The 24,918-nt window shown below is 37.4% G+C and overlaps 1 protein-coding gene and 1 non-coding gene across 18 annotated transcripts in view; both read right to left on the reverse strand.

The window, feature by feature from the left end:
* STIL (STIL centriolar assembly protein) overlaps positions 1-24,918 on the reverse strand; it is a 54,067-nt gene that overhangs the window by 5,291 nt on the left and 23,858 nt on the right. For 2 of the 17 annotated variants that reach the window (XM_086387129.1, XM_086387130.1), the window contains exons 10-16: positions 24,490-24,599; positions 19,731-19,845; positions 17,705-18,670; positions 14,450-14,615; positions 10,858-11,089; positions 6,444-6,654; positions 5,095-5,345 (exon numbers count right to left, since the gene is read on the reverse strand). In XM_086387129.1, coding sequence (XP_086243255.1) covers positions 5,095-5,345; positions 6,444-6,654; positions 10,858-11,089; positions 14,450-14,615; positions 17,705-18,670; positions 19,731-19,845; positions 24,490-24,599 — 2,051 coding nt within the window. Of the gene's footprint in view, positions 1-5,094; positions 5,382-6,443; positions 6,658-10,857; positions 11,090-14,449; positions 14,616-17,704; positions 18,671-19,730; positions 19,846-21,492; positions 21,596-24,489; positions 24,600-24,918 lie in introns of those variants that run through there. The other 15 variants (XM_086387126.1, XM_086387128.1, XR_015158693.1 and 12 more) reach the window with 14 other exon arrangements.
* On the reverse strand, positions 19,915-20,021 carry LOC147375288 (U6 spliceosomal RNA). Its single transcript, XR_015161773.1, has one exon. It is a non-coding gene; the product is annotated as a U6 spliceosomal RNA (small nuclear RNA).

Consider the following 24,918-nt stretch of genomic DNA (forward strand, 5'->3'; position numbering starts at 1 on the left):
GAATACTAAACTACAATTTATACACGATATCATAGGAAAAATCTATTGAACAACTGCCTTTTGAACTTTTCGCACATCAGCTATAGTACACCAATATGTGTTAAAAGATAACACAAGAAAAAAAAAAAGAAAAGATAACACAAGGCCGTAAATGCTGACAGTAAGTATTACCGAGGTATTAAGAGTAAAGGATTCATTGTAAACTTCAGTGATGACCCCAGTAGGTGGGATTTCATTCCTTTGGCAATCCACGAAGGCCCACCAAGTGTGACAGAGGCCATGAGGATTCACAGATAGATAAAAACCTCACCATCTCGCTGGAAAGGCGATCACAAGAACAGGCTGTATAATCTATTAGACACTAGGTATTCTGAGATACAAACCATCAATAATCTGGTGAGAGGTCCTGGATACATTGACAAAGAAGGTGACATCTGAGTTCCACTTTAGTTTTTATTTTTTTTTGAGTTCCACTTTAAAGGATAAGGAGGACTGTGGCAAGCAGTAAGATGAAAAAGAACATCCCAGGTGAAAGTAATAGCAAGGAATTTTGCAGATGCTAAAGGTGGGTAAACTGGAATGTGGTAGGAGATTACACTAAAAAACTAAGCTCAAGACAGACTGTGAAACAGGAATTAATTAGGCGGGTTTTAGACAGTCTTACACCTGGAGTCTCCTCTCAGCCCAAGACTATCGACAATAAAAATATATGACGTATGTGTTAGAGACAGTTTCAGTGCAGTTTATTTTTAATCACAATAATATATAGAACCCACTTATAATCAATAAAATATAAATTAAAGATAATTTAACAATTATTGGTCTAAATTAGCACAAATCTTTAAAAATCATCAATTTTAATATAGGATAATTATAAAACAGTATGAAAATATGCTAGGTACCTCTCCTATCAGAGTATGTTATAATTGACTATTTACCTATGCATCTTCTCTACTGAACTTTAAGGTCTATGAGGGGAAAGACAGTTTTCCTAGGTTATCTTATATACTATGATATTTCTTATAGCTGGCTCACAGTACAAGCTATATATATATATATACACACATATATATATATACATATATATATATTTACTGAAGTAAAATGAGTAAAATATAAAATATATTTACTAAAGTAAAATGAGTGAAAGTACTGCTGAACTGCTGCTGCTGCTAAGTCGCTTCAGTCGTGTCCGACTCTGTGTGACCCCACAGACGGCAGCCCACCAGGCTCCCCCATCCCTGGGATTCTCCAGGCAAGAACACTGGAGTGGGTTGCCATTTCCTTCTCCAATGCATGAAAGTGAAAAGTGAAAGGGAAGTCGCTCAGTCGTGTCTGACCCTCAGCAACCCCATGGACTGCAGCCCACCAGGCTCCTCCATCCATGGGATTTTCCAGGCAAGAGTACTGGAGTGGGGTGCCATTGCCTTCTCCGATTGCTGAACTACTAATACATATATAGCTGAAAGGACTGTAAATCTTACTCTTTCAGAATGCAGTATAGCGACAGCCTTAAAATTTTCCTACTATTTGGCTTAATCTTTCCATTTCTGAGATTCTATTCTGAAAAAATAATACTAAACCTAAAAATGCAATCTTTACAAAAAGATGTTTATCATAGCAATATTTAATACAGTAAGACACTGAAAACACTTTGACTCAGTTCTGACAAGAGGGAAAGGGTGAAGTAAACAAATACTATGTTTCACTTACTGGTTTATTAAATCCCCATTAAAGATGATGCTTAGAAAACATTATAACAACTTTGAAAACATGCTTATTTTCCAATATAAGACCAATTTTTTGGGGGGGGGCAGTATATACAGTATGGTCAAAACACAAAGCAGTAAAATGTACATACTGTAAGATTCTACCAAAGACTTAAACAAGCAGTAGCATAGAGCAAAACAGTAAAAAAACAAAAACAAAACTATGGACTTTGGAGTTAGAAGAGGAGGTTTAAAATTACAGGTGTTGGGCCTTGAATAAATTGGTGCTTAATTTTTTCATTGATGTCTGTGTGTATGTGTGTTAGTTGGTCAGTCATGTCCGACTCTTTGCGACCCCATGGGCTGTAGCCCACCAGGCTCCTCTGTCCATGGAATTCTCCAGCCAAGAATACTGGAGTGAGTTGCCATTGCCTTCTCCCGACCGAGGAATCCAATTCGGGTCTCCCACATTGCAGGCAGATTCTTTACCATCTGAGCCACCAGGGAAGGCCCTCTTCATTCATAAAACATGTATAATAAGAGTATCTATCATATAGATTATTGCAAGGATCAACTGAAATAATGCTGCATAAACCTTTAGCACAGTTCCTCACACTTTATGTGCACTCAATAAATGACTGCTGTTAAAATAATTTTAGAAAAATAAAAAGAAATACAAGAACAAATTCTTTAATAATAAATTACGTTGGTTGGTATGAATATGTTTTTTTGTTTGTTTTTTTTTAGCCTCGAGGCTTGTGGGATCTTAGTTCCGCCATCAGGGAAGGAACCCAGGCCCTCAGCAGTGAAAGCAGAGTCCTAACCACTGGACTGCCAAGGACTTTCTCTGAATATGGTTTGTTTATTTGTTTTGGTCTACTTTTCTAAATTTTCTAAGGTGTCCAAAATAAACTTACATTACTTTGGTAATGGAAACAAAACAAATATCAAACTCTATTCCCTAAGCTCTATAATATTTTACCCAATTTATATAATAAAGTTTTGGAAAAAAAGTTTTCATGTGAAGATATAACTATGTTATTCTAACATTTAGCCAGCTTACCCCTCTATGGAAATAATTAATTTAACATATTGCTTTTGAAAACAATTTTTTTTCACCTTAGCTTTCATTTCCTTGAGAAAATCATCTTACATGAAACTAAAATCCTATCTATGGGTGTATATGGATTTTTCAAATCATATAGATAAATGAATTTCAAAAATGGGGATAGCCCACAATACTACATGAAAATGTCTATTTTATAATGGTAAGTAAAGAAAAATAAACAAAATTATATATACAGTAAACCTTCAACTATGTTTCCTAATTTCCTTTGGGTGTTATTAGTTCAAATGACATTTTCTTCATTTTCTAAAATTCCAACCCTGAGTTTGTATCATTTTTATAGTATAAATTTATAATATGAATTTTCATTTAAGTAAAGGGCAGAAGAATTGATTAAAACAATCTGACCACCCCATACTGATAGAGCAAATGGCTTTACTTTCCATTTCATTCTAGGCATGTAAAAACTGTATCAAGTTTATTGTATACTGAAAATTTATTAATTTCAATGTTTGACACTTAAGACATTAAAATAGGGTGGCCACTATGAAGAAATACATTACTTAAAAACTATTCCTCACAAGCAGCCATACCAAATGTTAAGGGTTCCACAAAGATAGCAGGTTGATTTAAGCATTCTAATAGATGTCATAAAGCCTCTATCCTAAGAGTACTGAAATAAGACCTTCAAAAATGCTAGCCTCACTTCACTGGTGGCAGGAATATAAACTAGTACAGCTATTTTGGGGGGCAATGGCAACATCTGCCAGACTTTCAGATGCATACCTCCTTTGATCCCACCACTTATAGGAATTCACCCTACAAAAACACTTGTACAAGTGCCTATAGAATGATGTTCACTTAGCACTGTTTGAGATAAGGAATAAGAGATTCGGCCTAAAAACCCATTAGTAGAGAACTGGGGTTCACTGTATCATAGTACATGGGCACAACAGAATATTGTAGTCGTTTAAATGCCTGAGGAAGAATTGCATATACCCAGAAAGTATCTATGTTATGCAAAAAAAAAAACCCATAAATTGCAACACATCACACAGATACATACTTGAACATGCCTAGAGCATTTCTAGAAGAATACCAAAGAAATAGTTAAGAGAAATAACTTAGAAGGAGTCAGACTGAGGAGTTTGGGAAGTGGGTTTTTTTGCATTTTATTTGATATTCATGCATTTTATTTGATTTTTTAAAATCATGCTGCTGCTGCTGCTGAGACTATATTAAAAAACACCAAAAATAATTAATAGAAAACATACTAGCCTTATTTTGGGTTCCCTGGTGGCTCAGATGGTAAAGAATCCTCCTGCAATCCAGGAAACCTGGGATCAATCCTTGGGTTGGGAAGATCCCCTGGAGGAGGGTGTGGCAACCCACTCCAGTATTCTTGTCTGGAGAATCCCCATGGACAGAGGAGCCTGGTGGGCTACAGTCCATGGGGTCGCAAAGAATTGGACATGACTGAGTGACTAAACACAGCACTAGCCCTAATTACTGGAGAAGGCAATGGCACCCCACTCCGGTACTCTTGCCTGGAAAATCCCATGGATGGAGGAGCCTGGTAGGCTGCAGTCCATGGGGTCACAAAGAGTCGGACACAACTGAGCGACTTCACTTTCACTTTTCACTTTCCTGCATTGGAGAAGGAAATGGCAACCCACTCCAGTGTTCTTGCCTGGAGTATCTGTGGGGTCGCACAAAGTTGGACACAACTGAAGCGACTTAGCAGCAGCAGCAGCAGGCTTAATTACAGAATTTCCAGATTTTATGTTCTTTAAAAGCAAGTGTATATTGAGCTGATCTTTGATGAAGAGAAATCTGAACAGAAGAACATGGCCAGTTGGAACTGGTGAGAAATAAGTAAGGTTCACATAACTATAGTCTTCAAAACACAGTCCTACAAAAAGGAAGGGTTTTGCCTTCTAGATGACAACTGCATTAACTGTACGTCCAGTAGTTGACACAGACCCCGTCACTCCAGGAAAACTTTTCTAGACACCAAAAGTAACTAACAGCTCATTTCTCTTTCTCTAAGACTCCTAGAGCATTTTGTTGGCATCTTTACTCAGGAGCTATCCCTATGTCTCTCAAATTACTTAAGTATATAACCTACTCTACTACTAAAATGGAACCTCTATAGGATAGATATGATTTCTTCTTATTCACTACATACATATTAATATAGACCCTGAATAAATCATAAGCCAGTTGAATTGAATGGCAAGCTTATACCTTTTCTCAAGAGGAAGCTGCAATGCATTTACATTTTTTTTTTAAATCTTTTAAAACAAATTTTAAACTTACCTTGCATGATCCACTTTATGTGCATTTTTCTTCACTTTAGTTGGAGAATCAATTTTTACTCCAAAGCTTCTAAGTTGCTTAAGAGTTGCATTAAGAACACATTCTTTGTCCACTGATCCTGGATCATGTTTTTTTTTCTTAGTATGGTAAACATTCTGGTTTTTGGTGCACTCATCACTGATAATTACTGCTTTGGTAGATGGCTCCTCAGTTACTTTGGGGGAGTTATTCAGTAGGTGGTTCCCTTGACTCTGATGAAAGAAGAAAAAGGACGTATTTGAAAATCACTATTAGGAAACAAAAATAGAAATAATACTGTTAAGTAACGCCAGAGTAAAAAATTATCATGCTAAATTCTACAAAGTATCAAGTACATTTCCCAAGTTTTATGGAATTTTTATAAAAGAAGTCCATTCTAATGAATGAAGATCCTAGAGAAAACTTAGAATGTTTGTTCAGAACTTGTTCATTTTAAAGCCAACAGATTTAAAACCATTTGAGTAATATTTCAAGTATTTTCAAGGATTTATTGTGAAATCTTTATAAACAAAAGTTTAAAATCATGCTTTCATTTGAAAAAGGATAATGTTTTAGAGTTATAAGTGTAACCTTTATGTTACTTTCAGAATTTGACTCCTCTTTTCTCACTCTGAATGAGAATGACCTGTAATTCTGCCTTCCTGACATTAAAGCATATTTCATTCCCTTGAGCACATGGCTGCCAGCACCAGTGTAGGACCTAGCAGGCAAACAACAAATCTGAGTTAACTGATGAATACTTAGGGGCCTAAGTATGTTTAATTAGTCTTCAATTATAAATGGAGAAATCAAGTGTTCTAAAATCTACAATTTGATTGTAAGTGACAGCCACAGTCATTTGACCTCCAAGTCCCAGTCTACATTTTACAATATTGTGCGGGTTTCTGCCACACATCAACTCCTTTTTACTGTGTGCTGCTTTTGCTTACAGTACTATTCACTTTAGTCGTTTGTTACTGGTATGCATGTGTTATCTCCCTTAAGTTTTCAAAGGCAGAGACTGTCATGTTCATCTTTATATTACCCACTTTACTCAGTTCATTTTCTTAGACTAAGCTAAGTATTCCATAAAAATCTGCTTATATGAGCTGAAATCAGCAAAAATTATCATAAATATTCTATTACTTTCCAATTTTCAAACCTCCTGCAAACTCTTGCTTATTTTTTCTGGTACTAACTTCGAACTTGAATTAGGGGAAAATCTTTTCCTAGCAAGGTCCCCATCAGTTTAAAGATGGGAAAGGCTTAACTAGTGTACCTTAGACTAAATCACCATCTCACAAAAGACAGAATGCTTTACATTTTCTTACCAACACGTCCTGGAATAGTTGCTGGTTATCTGATGGTTGATGAGGCAAGGGTTGCATTACTTGCTCGGTTTGGGGTTCCCCTGATGTTCCAGAGCTATTAGTGGCACCCTCTGTTGGTCCACTCTGGAAGCACATGCTTCCACACTCCGCTTGCAGGGGATTCGGAAAGAATACGGGTACATCAGGTTCTTTTCTCTCAAGTGGAGAAGAGCTGCTTGAAAGGACATAAAGTAACTGTTAGTTAATTCTGTTATTTTGTTTTACAACAACAAAACAAACAAATCGTAAATGGTTTATTAAAACAAAAACAATTCCTTATTATGCCAGTCAAAGCTCTCTGAAATTTGATAGTCAACCTGGCTTTTCAGCCAGTCCCTTTCGATCAGTGCTCCCTGTTTTATCTTCTGAACAAATTGGATTACGAACAATACTCTTGAGTTCTTCTGCCCATAAATTTTGTCTACTATGCAATAGTTCTCAATCTTAATTACACCATCAATATTATTTGTAAAGTTTTTAAAAACACAACTGTTTGGACTTCTCCCCACACAGATTCTCAACTGGTGGAGTGCCCCAATTTATTGTATTTTCAAATGCCCTGGAGCCAAGAGTTACTGTTCTAATGCTTTTAAATTGACATACTCTTATCAAAATCCTATCCACTGTTCAAGGGACATTTTAAAAGTTTACTTCCTCTACGATGTTCTAAAACGTTAATTGGATATGTCCTCTTGCTTCTTTCAACCTCCATTAGCACTTTCTTTTATCTCTTAAAGTGAAAGTGAAAGTGAAGTCGCTTAGTCGTGCCTGACTCTTTGTGACCCATGGACTGTAGCCCACCAAGCTCCTCTGTCCATGGGATTCTCCAGGCAAGAATACTGGAGTGGGTTGCCATTTCCTTCTCCAGGGGATCTTCCCGACCCAGGGATCAAACCCAGGTCTCCCACATTGCAGACGCTTTAACCTCTGCGCCACCAGGGAAGCCTATAAACATATAAAAACGTGAAGTCGCTCAGTCATGTCCGACTCTTTGCGACCCCATGGACTGTAGTCCACCAAGCTCCTCTGTCCATGGGGATCCTCCAGACAAGAATATTGGAGTGGGTTGCCATTTCCTTCTCCAGGGGATCTTCCCGACTCAAGGATTGAACTTGGGTCTCCCACGTTGCAGGCAGACTCTTTATCCTCTGCACCACCAGGGAAGATATACTCTCATTTATAATAAAGGTATCTGTGTGTTCATTATATCTTGGGCAAATATCTTAATCTCTCTTGGCTTCAGCTTCCTCATTCATAAAATGGGAAAAACAGCATCTACCACCCTGGGTTGAAAAACATGAGACAGGACTAAAGGAGATACAAAGTGCCTAGCACGGTACCAGATAAACCTAGTGGGGGTCTGTAATTGCTAGTTTTCTTCATCTCCTGCTGCTATCCCCTTACTTCCTAAACAGCACATTGAACCTTTATCTTCAATCATGTTAACTGATTGCACTTTAATGAAGACATCAAAACTCAAATGTAGAAGCAGAAAGCCAGGCTTCAGAGATTGTATGGCTTCTGGGGAAAGTACTTGTACCGAGCAGGATTTTTATCATGCAAACATCTGCAAAGCTCTTTATTTTTTAAAGAGAGTTCACGTCAGTCACTGAGTTAGACTTATTCTACCTTTAGCTAAATGATGACAATTAATTTTTAAGGTACTAATCTGGTACTATTCTATGTGTTTTACATATATTAACTCATCTAATCTTTACAACAGTCCTGAGATAGGTACTTTCACTGTCTCCATATATAGAAAACAGAAGCATTCAGAAATTATGAGACCTGCCCATGGTCACACAGTTGTGATTTGAATCCAGGCAGTTTGGCTCCATGCTCTTAATCACTCTGCTATATTGCCTTTTCAAGAATTTAAAAATACCTGTTTTGGTGTCTAACCTACCAAACAAAAATAAAAGCTAAAAATTCCAGAAGAAAAGAACTAAAACATTAACAATTTCAAATTTTAAAAATTGTTTAAAGATGATTCTAATATGGCAAGTATTAGCAGGCATGTCCAAAGCCTGACTTCGTAAAAAAAGGGAAAAAGTATTGTGTCAAAAGAAAATCTATGGATATCACACATGGTTCTTCCCTGGGAAAAAGCAACCGATTACCATATATGCTGCAAGTCAAATCTACCTTTCACAAACTGCTTTAACATTAGACTAACCCAGCAACACATCCAAAGGGGACAGGGGACTCAGGTGGCCAGGTGCCATGTATGAATACTCAGCAGCACGAACCACAGCAGGAATCAGACCAGATGTTTGGGAAGAATCCTAGAAAAGCACTGAAACCACCGTACACAACACTGGAGATACTATTTAATCCGAATCATAATCTATGCAGAACAAAGATCAGATCTTTGTTATAGTTATATGTTGGAATCCACAGAGTTGGTTAATCACCCTGAAAAATCAATTAATTGCATTCTATCAGTTAACTCAGATCTGTTTCTGAAGTTAAGAACCACAATGGATCAGAGATTTTTAAAGTTCTACTTTCAGAGGGAAAAACTAATCCTTGAAAGTAGTCTACAATTTACAAAAGGAAATACAGATAGAATAAATGTGGATAACCACAGGGAGAACAAACAAGGATAACCACGGTTCATGTCTCTTTGTTCTCATTTTCTGTAACTATTCCAAGTGAAATGTGAACTTATCTTGGGGGCTTACCCCAAACTGCTCTTCCTATCCCCAAACATCTGTGAAGTAGCTGATGTGGGGAAATAGACACTTGTTCAAGTCCTAAAGGTACAGAAATGAGTATGATCCACAACCGGAAGGAATTCAGTCTAGTGGGGGTTGAGACAGGTATACAGATCTTTTTAATATACTGTGGTACATATTATGAATACTTAATTGAATTTTAAGGTTAAAACATACTCTCTACTGAGCAAAGCAGATAAATATTTCTGGTTTTCTAGATGGGTGTGTTTCTTGTTCTAATCATTATTGTAATCAGATAATTTAAAATATCAAATATTACCAAAAGGCTTAAAATTTTAAAAAGTAATCAACTGCCTGCCCATGCCACCCCTACCACTGAATTCACCTCTTTTAAAACTATTTCATGTGATATTACACTGTGGTATTTTAACCCACCTTACTCCTTTACATTCAAAATTTATCCTATACCTGATCCCTGCCACCACTTCTAATTCCCAGGCACCGTCATCTCACTTGGTCTTCAGTCTACTAACCAGTCTCCTTACTTCTAATCTTAACCCCCTCAGTTCACTTGCCACAAAACAGCTGGAATGGCCTTTAAGAAACAAAAATGATCGTACCACTATGTCATTTAAAAATCCTCCCTGATGTTAATGAATGCAGAATATATTCAGAACTTCTACATCCTCCAAAGCCCTACGTAATCTGAAGGCTTCTTTCACCATCTTACTTAATATACCCACTTCACTCCCATGCCACTCTCCTAGTTACACTCCACTTGGTCACCCTGGTTTATTTTCTTCAGGCAGTGGTCTTTATATGAAATTATGTTTCCTGCTGATGCGGTTATTGTCTCCAGAACTCATGGAAATTCCATGAAGTTAGGAGCTTTGTCTGACCTACTGCTCAATTTCTAGGGCTTAGTTTTTTGGCAGCATATACCAGAAGCTCAAAGAATATTTGCTGAATTTGTTTACAAATTTGCAAATGATCTGAATTACTTCAGAATCCTTATTTTTTTAATAGAAAATTTCAGAATGAAAAATTTCAAACACAAGAGAGTTTAACAAACCACTATGTACAATCAGTTTTAAAAATTATCTACTCAGAGCCTATCTTACTTCAGCTCTACCCTTTACCATTTCATCCCCATTAGCTTACCGAGTATATCTTGAATAACAGGTTACATCTCTCAGAAATAAAGACTCTGTTATTATACACATATAATTGCAGTATGTATCTTTATAAAAATTTAAAAAATTCAGGACCCTGGCTCCATCTGGGACCTAGTGTCAGACTCTCCAGTGAGGCCTGACATACATATTTCTGATCTTCAACTGTTCTGATTCAGTCAGACTGTTTCATACATCCAATGACTGACATCTGGGAATGGTCACAGAAGGCTCAGAATTGTGTTTTACAGGGAATTCCCTGGCATTTCAGTGGTTAGAAGTCTAGTGGTTAGGACTCCATGGTTCCACTGCAGGGGGCATAGGTTAGATCCCTGGTCGGGGAAACTAAGATCCCGTATGACGAGTGGTGCAGCCAAAGAACTGTCTGTTACATAGGAATCGCATTAGGAAAGACACCATGAAATACTTTTACAAAACAAACTTGTTTCTGAGTTAGAATACCAGAGGAATATTAGAATTTAAAAAGAAAAAAAGAAGATGAATACTGAATTGAAGAGATCTTACTTGGATATACAAAGTTGCTGATTAAATTCTTCTTCCACAGCAACGTTACTCTCTTCAAAACTGGGAATATCAACAGCTTTTAGCGAAGATGCACTACCTGGCGTACTTGTGACTTCATTATTAATATCGACAGAAAAATTCATGTCCTCACTGGAAATCTTGGTGTCATCTTGCCTCAGCTGAGATTCAGGCTCTTGATGGTCACCTGCCGCATTCCAAAACAAGCTGGCACCTGGAGAACAGATGATTTAAAAGATGCAGAAACAGACACTCAATTATAGAAAATAATTCTCTTGACAAACTTTTGTAAGTAACATTAGCTATATTATTTTAACACAATTACCTAGAACTGTTTTCAGATTATATTTTCTCAGAAATGCCATGAAGAAATAAATGACAAGTAAAGAGAGGAAACTGAGTACAAAGGGAAAGAGGACTTCTCAGGCCCTGACTCTCCAAGAGGTGTGGCTCTCAGGACGGGTTTTACCTGTCAAGGTTCTGAATATGATTTGGAGTATATGTGTGTTTTGAAAACTGCTGTTCTGAAAAACAGGAGAAAATATATAAAATGCAAATCCCTGGGCTCTTTGATTTTGATTCTTAAACACAATATGTATGAGACTATATCAGGGTTATATCAGATATATGTAATATAAGGCAAGTAAAAACCAAATATTTCCCAAATTTTATAGATCATTTGCACAATTATTTGCATGTATTATTATTTGCTTACTGATTTTCTTTAAATCAACTCACTGTTTTACTGAGCTGCATCATTTCTGTGAAATCATAGATTTTTATGTGCTGCTACTGCTGCTAAGTCACTCAGGTCGTGTCCAACTCTGTGTGACCCCATAGACGGCAGCCCACCAGGCTCCCCTGTCCCTGGGATTCTCCAGGCAAGAACACTGGAGTGGGTTGCCATTCCCCTCTCCAATGCGTGAAAGTGAAGTCGCTCAGTCGTGTCTGACCTTCAGCAACCCCATGGACTGCAGCCTTCCAGGCTCCTCCATCAATGGGACTTTCCAGGCAAGAGTACTGGAGTGGGGTGCCATTGCCTTCTCCATTTTATGTGCTAGTTATATTTTTTTCTAATACTTATAGGAACAAATAAATCTACACAGTATAAAATAGTAATCTGTATACTACACCAAATCATCTTTTGAATCTGAGCAATATGCATTCTACATTTTGAGAAATATTGCAATACATACATGATTTAAAGAAATAAAGTTAAAACCAAAGACTAAATTCAAGTCAAAATTGTTTCCACTTTGAGCATCAATTCGGGTGATTTTATAAACATAAATTAATAAAAGGATGATTTATTTTTGTATTCATTAAGCATTTAAAAAAACCCCTGGTCAGGGATCCAAGATCCTGCAAGCCACACAGCACAGCCCACCCAAAAATAAAAGGACAATTTAGAAAAGTTATGTGAGTGCTGCCACTCTTCCTGAATACCCACCAGTGTACACCCTTAAGAATTAAGTATTATCATAGAGAGCCTCTTAATTCAAATGACTAATAATTCATTTTTCTGCATATAAGTCAAAGCTCTAAATATGACTCTATGAGGTTTCAAAATATTTGAAATATACATCATGCTTGAAAACTTGTTTCAAATAATTTCAGGATATCAGTTTGATTTAGGCATCAGGTTAGGTAATGAGATACAACAGTCAATAAAAGTTTACAGTCCAGTGACAGATACAGATGATGAACAACTGGAATATAGTAAGTACAGCACTTCACAAGAGGACATAGAAGGAAACTGCACTTTTTGGTTTGTTTATCTCCTAATACTCCTTTACCACCACCCTCTACAACACACATATGCAGGAAATTGTCATCCTTGCAATTAACAAAGACGGGACTCCAACAGATATGCCCCTATTACATGCTTCTCAATCCCCTTATCCCTGAACCAGGGATTAAAATCTAATCCAAACTAGACCATTCAGGTTCTCTGCATTTTGAAGTTGAGACTGAAGGATCATAATGTGTTTGTGTACATGGGTAGAACTGTGTAACAGAAACTCTAAGGCTCTGGGTGAGCTGTATTTTAAAATGTAAAGCAGTGAAGACTCCAGATAGAGTTGATAAAACAGCCATGTGTAATAACTGGATACTCCAGTGATTTTCTAGTTTCTACGTCTAGTTTTTCTCTGAAGTCCAGCCCAATTCTTGGCCTTGGTTTTCATGAAACATCCCCATATCCTTCCAGTAAATTCCCCCTCCTTGCTTAGTTCAAAGTTGCTTATGTTACTTGCTGCTAAAAAATTCTTAATATTGAGTAACACCTGAATTTAATAAACGTACATGAGGTTCCCACTACCCTCCCTCATTGCTGCCCTCTTCATGAAGTTTAGATAACATCTGGGTACAGATAAAGAATACAGCAATCTGTCTTCCTTGTTAATGCTCTCTCTCAAATTTGTATTCTCCAGGTTCAAACCTTCATCTGTTACTTTCACAACTCATGTCATCAATCCACTCCACTCTCCTAACATTTGAGTATTACTATCTACATTTCCAAAAGTAGCTCAATCTGAACAGATATTTAGACTGAACTCATCTCCTCTCCTCTGCTTCTCTAACTTGCCTCCCTCTGTCATCCAAGCTCAAAATCATGAAGTAACTTTTATTTTCACCTTTAATAAATGTTTAATTTTGGAATAATTCTAGATTCACAGAGAAGATAAAACAGAGAGTTACTGTGTATTCCTCACCTAGTTCTCCCTGTTGTTAACATCTTACATTATCATGGTACATTTTTCAAAATCAAGAAAACAGTGTTGGTACATTACTATTAACTAAAACTCCAGACTTTGTTTGGATTTCACCAATTTTTCCACTAATATCCTTTTTCTGTTTCAGGATCCAATCCAGGATAATAACACGGCATTTAACTAAAGTAACTTGAATCTTCCCTCTTCCAACTGCCATATCCAATTAGTTTTCAAATTTTATCAACACTGTACATGACTCTTCCTCTTCAGTCTTATAACCACCACACTATATTCTAAACATCTTGTTAGATACTAAACACACGAAAATGTTCTTAAAGATCTCATAGTCTGATTGTGAGGAAATATGTAAACACATAGATGTCATTTATATTATTGATTTTTTTAAAAAGGCCTTCTATTTTGCTTACAAGATGAAACAGACACAGCTTTGTGAAAGATGTAGTAATGGCTCTCTGTGACATAGTAATGGGTAGAGTACTAGACAACTCAGAACTCTGTGTTGTTTCTCTGAGCCTGTATTTTCTCTACTTAATCTGTTCTGCCATCTCTCAATTCCACCAAGATCCTACATTCCTTTCAAGGCCCAGAATCAGTAACACTGCATGGATGAAATCTTCCCTGATCCCCTAAACCACAGATGACTTCTCTCATTAGAACTGGGTCCAGCTTGGAAAAGCAGCAAAAACAAACAACACATTACGTTATGTGGTTTCCAATCTGTTTACAGGTAGAGTTTTATTTCATAAAGAGTAAAATCACACAAAGAGTTAAGTTACATACTCATCACCTTGGTTTAAATTCTATGTGTACTATGTACAAATTAAGAAAAATGAAATTACCTGTGCTCACAGCAATGCTTACACTTTTTCTCATGTGCAAAGCAGGGGGAGACTGTGCTTCCATGGAAACCAACTCCATTTGTCTTGCAGCTTGCGTTGTGTCTTCAACAGTGGTTGTCTTAGGGGAACAGGGCTGCAGAGACTGTGCTTCTAACAAACGCTGAATCTGTATCAATTAAAAACACTTTTTTATGTATGTTTATGACAGTGAAGTAAACAACCAAACTGACAGAAGAGTTTAAAAATGAATTACAGAGTGCCCCAGTTATAAATAACCGACTTTTAACTGCATTTTCTCACATTTCAACTAGATTATATCATAAAACTTATTCAATGCTGAAAATCATTGTCATTAGTTATTAAGAAGCATTTAAATGGGCTACCTATTCAAAGTAAAAACACAGGTGCTTAGATCAACATTCATAAATTGACACTCATGTAGAAAAGCCTTAATGTTAACACTCTGACATTTTATTTCTATTTCACTTATCAATCAAAAGTAAGATAGAGGAGATTCTCTAATTCTACATACCAAATGTGAACAATTTTTTTTACACAAGATTCATTTTATAAAGGTCACCCAGAATTGTCCATGTTTGGTCATGCTGAAACTGGAAATATTAATAACAATCTCTAACACTGAGTGTTTCCTGTTTACAAGACATTACAATAAGAGCTTTTATGTATGATTTTTACAACAACCCCGTGAATATGTACTACTAGTAAGCACAGTTTACAGAGAAAAAACCTGAGGCAATATAAAGTTACTTGCCCAGGTCACATAATTAACAAGTAGCAAAGCTGAAGTTCAAGCACTAAAAGCTTCCCTTCCTACCATAAAACTTATCCCTTTATAGGGGGTGGGAGGGATGCTCAAGAGGAAAGGAATATATAGCTATGACCGATTCATGATGTTGTATGGCAGAAACCAACACAACATTGTAAAGCAATTAGCCTCCAATTTAAAAGAAAAAAAAAAAACAACCAACTTATTCCTGTATACAATTCCATAGTTTTTAGTATATTCTCAAAGTCTGCATCCATCACCACCATCTAACTCTACAAAATTTTCATTAACCTTTGCAAAATCTTTGGACCAACTAGCTGTCACTCTCCATGGCTCCACAATTTAGCCTCTGGCAACCACTAATCTACTTTCTATCTCTATACGTGTGTGTGTGTGTGTGTGTGTGTGCTAAGTCACCTCAGTCATGTCCAACTCTTTACAACCCTATGGACTGTAGCCTACCAGTCTCCTCTGTCCAAGGGATTCTCCAGAGAATTCTGGAGTTTTCCATGCTCTCCTCCAGGGGATCTTCCCAACCAAGGGATCGAACTCACATCTCTTATGTCTCCTGCTTTGACAAGGCAGGTTCTTTACCACTAGTGCCACCTGAGAAGCCACTGTATCTCTACAGATGTGCCTATTCTGGACATTTGATAGAAATGAAACCAAACAACACGTGGCCTTATATCTTGCTTTTTTCATTTAGCATAACATTTTCAAAGTTCATCTGTACCTATCAGTACCTATAAGTACTTCACTCCTTTTGATGATTGAAATATTCCATTGTATATATAATGTCACATTTGTGTTCATCTATTCATCAGTTGATGACTCTGGATTGTTCTCACCCTTGGCTATTGTAAACAATGTTGCTACAAACACGTGTGTAAAAGCTTTTGTGTGATCATATTTTTTCATTTCTCTTGCATATACACCTAGGAGTGGAAAAGCCTCCTTTTTTAAACACTGTAATCTTGTTTCCCTATAAGTTACACTTTGTATTCAACTCATCTCATTAATTTTAGCAGATTAATTTCCTTCTCCAGAGGATCTTCCCAACCCAGGGATCGAACCTCGTTCTCCTGCATTGCAGGCAGATGTTTTACCGTCTGAGCCACTAGGGAAGCCCATAAGTTACATTGCTGAATTCAACTCATCTCATTAATTTTACCAGATTAACTTTATTAATATAGGAAAATAAGTATTATCAATAAATTATTGACATCAGTAGAAATACAACCTGCATTAATAATACAAAAAGGAATATGTACTTATAGTGGTTCAGAGCATGGACTTTAGTGTCATGAGGACATAACTTAACTCCTACTCTGTTACCTTTTGGAAAAACTATTTAGCCACTGTGAGATTCAATATTACCTAAAACTAAGGTAGTTGTAAGGACTAAGAGACAAATAAGATAATTGTAATTTGCTGACTGTTTACTAAAGCTTCATCCTACACTATGCACTTTAGATAGATAGACAGATGTGTGTGTGTGTGTGTATATATACACATATAAATTCATTTAACTATCAAAGCTACATATATTAATAACACCGATCATTATTCCCAATTTCAGAGAAGGCAATGGCACCCCACTCCAGTACTCTTGCCTGGAAAATCCCATGGATGGAGGAGTCTGGTAGGCTACAATCCATGGGGTCGAGAAGAGTTGGACACGACTGAGTGACTTCACTTTCCCTTTTCACTTTCATGCATTGGAGAAGGAAATGGCAACCCACTCCAGTGTTCTTGCCTGGAGAATCCCAGGGACGGCAGAGCCTGGTGGGCTGCCGTCTATGGGATCGCACAGAGTCAGACACGACTGACGTGACTTAGCAGCAACAGCAGCATTCCCAATTTACAGCTGAGAAAAGTGAGGTTTAGAGAAATTGCATATGAAATACTTGATAAGACATTTACTACAAAGTTATAGAGATTAAACTAAATGGTAGTAGTGCTGGAATAGATAGGCAGATCAATGGAGAGTGCAGTATAGAAATAGATACAAACACATGATACTTTCATTATAAAATAAAAAATACATGTTTAAATCATTAACAAAAAGATACATTATTCAGTAAATATATGGAGTCAGTCATCTAAGGATAAAAAGAAAAAAATATTTTATCTGGTATAACAAAACAAAATAAAGCAACAAATAAAATCCTGATTGTTGTTGTTCAGTCGCTAAGTCGTGTCTGACTCTTTTGCAACTCCATGGACTGTAGCCTGACAGGCTCCTTCCATCCATGGGGTTTCCCAGGCAAGAGTAATGGAGTAGGTTGCCATTTCCTTATTCAAATCCTCATTTTCCTAATGTGTAAAACATCAGGGACTAGAATCCAGTTTCCAGGGTCTCTTCTAATTCTGACATTCTGCAATTCCACTTCATAAACTATAGTTACTGAAGAGTTGCCAGTTACTTTTTAAAAATTCAAGAATTTAACAGAAGAAAGCTAGCAAACCTGTGCTTGCAGTAGTCGCAGCTGTCTGTCTTGCTCTGTGATGAACCTATACGCATCTGGAGACAGTCCCATCATCCCATCATCTGACCCAGTCTTGGGTGTGTGCATACATACTGCACAAGGCCATGGGTTACAGAAGTCCACGTGTGGAGGCAGTCTTGCCACAGGTGATGGTTCTACATTGCTGTGGGAAGAACAACCCCTCATGTTTCCCTGAGGTCTCAAGGCTATAGGACTACTTGAAGAAAAGAATGCATTATGGTACTGAGCTGGACATCCACTTGGATGAAATAATGAATGTTTGTGAAGGGTTTCAGACTTGAGGTCTTGAACAGATCCTACTGTATTCATTCCCTGCCAAGAATTTATTGGACTATACTGAATATGGCCATGATGCTGGCAACAACTGCAAACATTTGTGGAATAGTAAGAGGGTGGCGGGGGAGTAGGTATTTGAAATTCCATCGGTCTTCCTGAATTATGGAGTGAAAAAACAAAATTGTGTGGGTGGGACTGTGGGGCAAGAGAAGACTGCTTGGAATTAAACGTGGAGGATCTTACAGGATACTCTTCTTTGTGTACATTTGCAGCAGAAACTGTTTGAAGCTTTTCAGATGTATCTGAAGACAGTCCATTAAAAGAGGGCTTACTACTGTTCCTGATATGAGAGTTCCCTTTCTTACAGGTAGACAGCTGTCTTACTTTGCAGTGTCTCAAAGGAGCAGTGTCTTGGTTTAAAGGATTTGGTAGCCCTCTGAAGGAAGGCTCTCCAGCTTCTGCTTCTGGTCTGTGTTTCTCATCACAAAGCTGGGGTTGTGACTGCTCAAGGTGCTCAGCATGGTTAATCAACAAAGGAGGATTTTCATTATTCACCATTTCCAATGGGTTAGGCACAGGGGTTGGTTCTATGGAGTTTTCATCCAACACAAGTGAAAGTTCAGGAACTGATGGCTGGATCTTAGAAACCTATAAGTGGGAAAGAAATGAAAGAAGAAAAAGTGCCTTTCAGGAGAATGATATATGCTTCATTTTCCTTTAAGCTAGTATTTTCCAAATTGTATCCAGTTATTAATTAAAAAGTATTGATTATTTAGACAATTGACAAATATTTGCTGGGCATCTTCTATGTGCTAGTACCAGGAACACAACTGTGAACAAAATAAATAAGGTCCTTGCCCTCACAGACTTGTTTACCAATGAAACTCTTTTCACTGGAACACCGATTGACGTTGCTTAGGTTACAGAACTCGACATGGGAAACAGACTTTTTTTACCCTCTCTGCAAAAACAAAAAATCATCAGGCCAGATGCTTCAATACATCTAGCAAAGAATAGTGTTTTTTCATCTTAATAAGAAAGGGTCTTCCAGTAAGTATTTAAAAATATCATACTAAGTGAAATTATTCACTGCTATTCTTTTTATTGATATCTAGTAAAAGAGCTGGAGGAGACCCAAATAGAGTAAGTAAAGTACTCGCTGTGGTGAATTTGGTTATAATATTAATTTAAGAAAACTTTCCCATTCCTTTTTCTTGTAATAAGTAATTAGTCCAATTAAAACAGAACAATTCTAAAATAACCCACTAGTTCGCCTCAATAAAAAAAATAATGATGGGTTGCTAGCAATCTCCAAAAGCAAGTAGAATGTTTTCTCAAAATATGGTGATAAGAACAATGTCAAGTGCTGGTGATAGTATAGAATGTTGATTCTACATGGGTTAAAAGCACCAGATTCTGAAACTAAACCTCTTAAACTACTAGTCTACCAAATCCTAAACTTCCTGAATTCCAGCTTTACTACTTCCTAGTTATATAATCCTAGGGAGCTAACTTAACCTCTTTTTCTTGGTTTTCTCTGGAAATACTATACTTACTTATTACAATATGTGTACATATTATTACATATAATAATTAAATGTACCTGTGAGGAATATATGATATTTATCTTTATATATTATTGAGTGCTTTAACATGAAGAGACTTTTAGGTTTCTAATTACAAAGGTGAGTTCTAAGACCAGTGATACCTTCTGGCTCACCGGATGAGGACTAGGAATTGGTCTTGGAGAAACATCTTCATCTTCAACACCAGAGTCATGATCATTCGTTGGCATTTTCCCTGGAGGTAACTTCTGGGAAGAGCTAAAGAACAGATGGGAGAAAAAGTAAGTCTTCAGTAATCAGTATTCATTTGTTCTTTCTATTTTTAAAAAAAATCTGGAACACTTCATGAATTTGCATGTCACAATTGTGCAGAGGCCATGCTAATCTTCTCTGTATCATTCCAATTTTAGTATATGTGCTGCTGAAGTGAGCACTCTTCTTTCATTTTGAAGCTGAATAAGGCATCCGGTCCCATCACTTCATGGGAAATAGATGGGGAAACAGTGGAAACAGTGTCAGACTTTATTTTTCTAGGCTCCAAAATCACTGCAGATGGTGACTGCAGCCATGAAATTAAAAGACACTTACTCCTTGGAAGGAAAGTTATGACCAACCTAGATAGCATATTCAAAAGCAGAGACATTACTTTGCCAACAAAGGTCTGTCTAGTCAAGGCTATGGTTTTTCCAGTGGTCATGTATGGATGTGAGAGTTGGACTGTGAAGAAGGCTGAGCGCTGAAGAATTGATGCTTTTGAACTGTGGTGTTGGAGAAGACTCTTGAGAGTCCCTTGGACTGCAAGGAGATCCAACCACTCCATTCTGAAGGAGATCAGCCCTGGGATTTCTTTGGAAGGAATGATGCTAAAGCTGAAACTCCAGTACTTTGGCCACCTCATGCGAAGAGTTGACTCATTGGAAAAGACTCTGATGCTGGGAGGGATTGGGGGCAGGAGGAGAAGGGAACGACAGAGGATGAGATGGCTGGATGGCATCACTGACTCGATGGACATGAATCTGAGTGAACTCCAGGAGTTGGTGATGGACAGGGAGGCCTGGCGTGCTACGATTCATGGGGTCGCAAAGAGTCGGACACGACTGAGCGACTGATCTGATCTGATCCGAAGGTACTTTATCACTTAATTTAGTATCTGACAACCACAAATTATTTTATTTTTCAAGCCAGGGTCAGATGATCAGGAAAGTTGAGCCAGTCAGACTCATGCTTAATAATGTATCCCCTTCTCCTGACCATGGCAAGTTTAACCCACTTATTCTTTTTTTTAACTTATTTTTTTTATTAAAGTATAGTTGAATTACAATGTTGTGTTAATTACTGCTGTACAGCAGAGTGACTCAGTTATACATACATATATACATAGACATACATACACATTCTTTTCCATATTCTTTTTCACTATAGTTTAATCACAGGATATTGAATATATTTCCCAGTGCTATACAGTAGGACTGTGTTGTTTACCCATTCTGTATATACCTGTTTGCTCCTGCTAATCCCAAACTCCCAATTCAGCCCTCTCCAACCCACCTGCGCCTTGGAGAGCACCAGTCTATTCTCTATGTCCCTGATTCTGTTTCTGTTTCACAGACAGATTCATCTATTTCATATTTTAGATTCCACATATATCATACGGTATGTGCCTTTCTCTTTTTGATTTACTTCACTTAGTATGATCATCTCTAGTTGCATCCATAACCCAGTTATTCTTAAGCAAATTACTGAGCATTTTCTGATTAACTACTTTAAGGAGCATAGAAATACATAAGATACAGAATTTACCATAAAAAAATCTATCATCTGATGAAAGAGATGTATACTCACTATATTAAACATATTACATTAAACACTCACTGTGTTAGAAAGAAAAATCAAGTAAGGAATTACCTTTTCCTATGTACTTATATCTGTGATGGTAATCTACTCTGAGACTAACTGAAGTACCTCCTCCATTTAGTCAGTTGTAGTTACTGCGTCACATGTATCATGCCTCAATAGAACACAGAAAAAGTTTTGAGTGTTGGTACTGAATTTCAAATGCTGAAATTAGAGTTTAAGACTACGATTTGAAAGACTATATACATCAAGCTTTTGTGCATCTTAAACTAAATAAAATCTCAATAGGATGAAGTAGGGAAGATGACAGAAAAGCTAGAAGGAAGCTAAGAGAGCTTAGACATTAATGGAATTTTGAAGAAAGGGTCCTGTCTCTGTAGTAGGCTGAACAACAGAAACCCTTAGGCAGATGTGGAAGATCTGACAGCAAACAGACCTTTGTCCCAAACCCTGGCAGTCTGGAGAGGCAAACACAGAGTTCTTTCTGTGCCAAGGGGCTGCAATGAAACAATCCCACAAAGCTCTCCTGCCATACCCGAGAAGGACATGGAGAATACAGAATGATATTCCATATGCCTCCGCACAGCATGGACAAGACACAGAGAACCAGTGACCTGAACAGGTTAAAGAGGCTGCGGCAGGAACCTGCACAAACCAACTGCCAAAGACCAGATGCAAAAGAAAACATCTCAGCAGGTGGCCGAGTGGTGTTGGGTGGATGAGAATCACGTCACCCCACACCACCAGTAGTGGCACAGGGTTGGTGAAAATGTTAGTCACTCAGTCATGTCCGATTCTGTGACCACACAGAAGGTAGTCCGCCTATAGGGGAGCCTGGTGGGCTACAGTCCATGGAATTCTCTAGGCAAGAATATTGGAGTGGGTTGCCATTCCCTTCTCCAGGGGATCTTCCCAACCCAGGGATTGAACCCAGGTCTTCTGCATTGGCAGGCGGATTCTTTATCATCTGAGCCACCAGAGAAGCATAGGGCATAGCATTGAAAGTGAAAGTGAAGTCGCTCAGTCCTGTCTGACTCTTTGCGACCCCATGGACTGTAGCCCACCAGGCTCCTCCCTCCATGGGATTCTCCAGGCAAGAGTACTGGAGTGGGTTGCCATTTCCTTCTCCAGGGAATCTTCCCAACCCAGGGATCGAACCCAGGTCTCCCGCATTCCAGGCAGACGCTTTAACCTCTGAGCCACCAGGGAAGCCAGGGCATAGCATTAGTCCCCTCTAAATTACATGAAACCTCAGAGGAAACAGGATAAACAGACCTTGAATTGATTGAAATTTGGCTTCCATAACCTCGCATAATGAAGAGGGGCTCAAAATGGAAATTAAGTACATTACTTTTTAAATTTTGGCCATGCCATATGGCTTGTGGATCTTAGTTCCCTGATCAGGGATCAAACCCAGGCCTCAGCGGTGAAAGTGCTGAGTCCTAACCACTGGAACACCAGGGAATTCCCCCAATTACTTTTAAAAAGAAAACAAGTAGGCACAGTTTTAGTCCCTGGTTGGGGAACTAAGATCCCATATCCTGTGTGGTGCAGCCAAAAATAAAAAAAGATTCACTGTGAGCTTTTTTTAGCACTCAAACAAAAAATAAAAAAACTTAATGTATAATTTCAACAAAAGTTATCTAGGGATAAACATTTCACTAACATTCAAATCTAAAAATGACTGATCCTTATCAAAGCTTTGGTCAGAGCTGAAAACAGACATTGTTTTTCAACAATGTTAAAGAAATTACCAAGCGTCCCCTTAACTTGTCTTTTTCTTTCACAAATATTCAATAAAATCTTGAAAAAAGCCTTAAACCTTCAGTCAATGGTGGTGTTCCTGCAAGTCTATAAGAATATAGTTTTCTGGTGACCTAGCCTGTTTCAAGGATAACTTAAATGCCCAAAGATAGAGTTTACTTCAGACATCTTTCTAATCCCCAGAATCTGTGAATATGTTAGTGAACAAGGAAAAAGGGAGTTTACAGATGTCCTTAAGGTAAGAATCTTGAGATGTGGAAATTATCCTAGACGATCAGATAAGCTCAATGTAAACACAATTGAGTCCTTATAAGATGGAGTCAAGATAAGAGTCAGGGAAGGAGATGTGAGGAAAGAAACAGAAGTCAGAGAGAGATGTGAAGATGCTATGCTTCTAGCTTTGAAGGTGCAGTAAGGGACCACCAGACAACAAGGAATGCAGGCGGCCTCTAGAAGCTGGAAGAAGGAACATGGATTTACCACTAAAACTTCCAAAGAGAATGCAGCCCTACCATCACTTTTTTTTTTTTTTTTTTTTTACTAAGCAGGCCCAACCCTGCTTAGCTTCCAAGATCAGATGAGATCGGGCGCCTTCAGGCTGATATGGCCAGAGCCCCTACCATCACTTTTAATTTTAGCCGCAAAGGCCCATTGTGGACTCCTGACTCCTAGAACTAGAAGGTAATAAATCCATATCGTTTGCCGTCACTAGGTGTGTGGTAATCTGTTAGAATAGCAACAGACTCCAATAACCAATCTCTATGCACTAGTTAGTTCTATTTCTTTGGAGAACCCTAATACAAAGGGAATATTTAGTTTATCACAAAAGTAGATATTGGACCCAAAAAGTCACAAGCCATTATTTAATATTCTCCTAGTACATTTGCTTTAAAAGTTTTCTGTTTTAGGTAGAAGAGTTATTTTTATAGTAGGAGTTATTTTTATAGTAGTTTATCTGATAGCCCTAGGTTTAATACTACAAGGAAGGGAAGACAGAAGGCAAACTAAACAAAAACAGGATGTTTCTTCTTAAGTAAGATAATTTCTTGACAAATACTTTTGTTCCCCTATGTAATAAATCAAGTCAAATGAGAACCACATTAGAGTTGTCACTTCATTAAAATTATCATCCAACTTACAAATATGAAGGAATGCATTTATAGTAAGGACACCTGTGGTATAAGATTTACCAACAGTTCCCTCAGAAATAACTAGGGACTTACTTTAATTATTAAAAACTAATGAAAGTAATAAAAAAAGTATGATAATAAAAATATCTTTTACCTCTTAATTGAAAGATTCTTAGAAACTTTTTTAAAAAACTCTCTTTCTGCATTCTGGTCTTCAGCTCTCAGTTCAAAACAGACTGGATTTTTGTCAGAAGGTTCAACATTCTGAAATAAAGTAGGTCATACTTTGAGATGTGACTTAAATAAACACCAGAGAACACTATATAGATGAAAAGTAGCTCTGAAACACTGGGTGGGAAGGGGAATTATGATTTCTGTAACTGTAATCTTTCTTTAAAAAAATATTTTTTAATTGAGATATAATTGACATACCATTATAATACTTTGAGGTATACAACATGATTTGATATTTGAATATATTGTTAAACATCCACCACAATTAAGTCTAGTTAACATTCACCACCATACAGATGATAAATTTTTTCTTATGATAAGAATTTTCAAAATATAATAAAGTATTATT

Source organism: Bos grunniens, chromosome 3 (assembly GCF_055505025.1).
Source record: "Bos grunniens cultivar Pamir isolate PY7600 chromosome 3, Bosgru_T2T1.0, whole genome shotgun sequence".
NCBI lineage: Eukaryota > Metazoa > Chordata > Mammalia > Artiodactyla > Bovidae > Bos > Bos grunniens.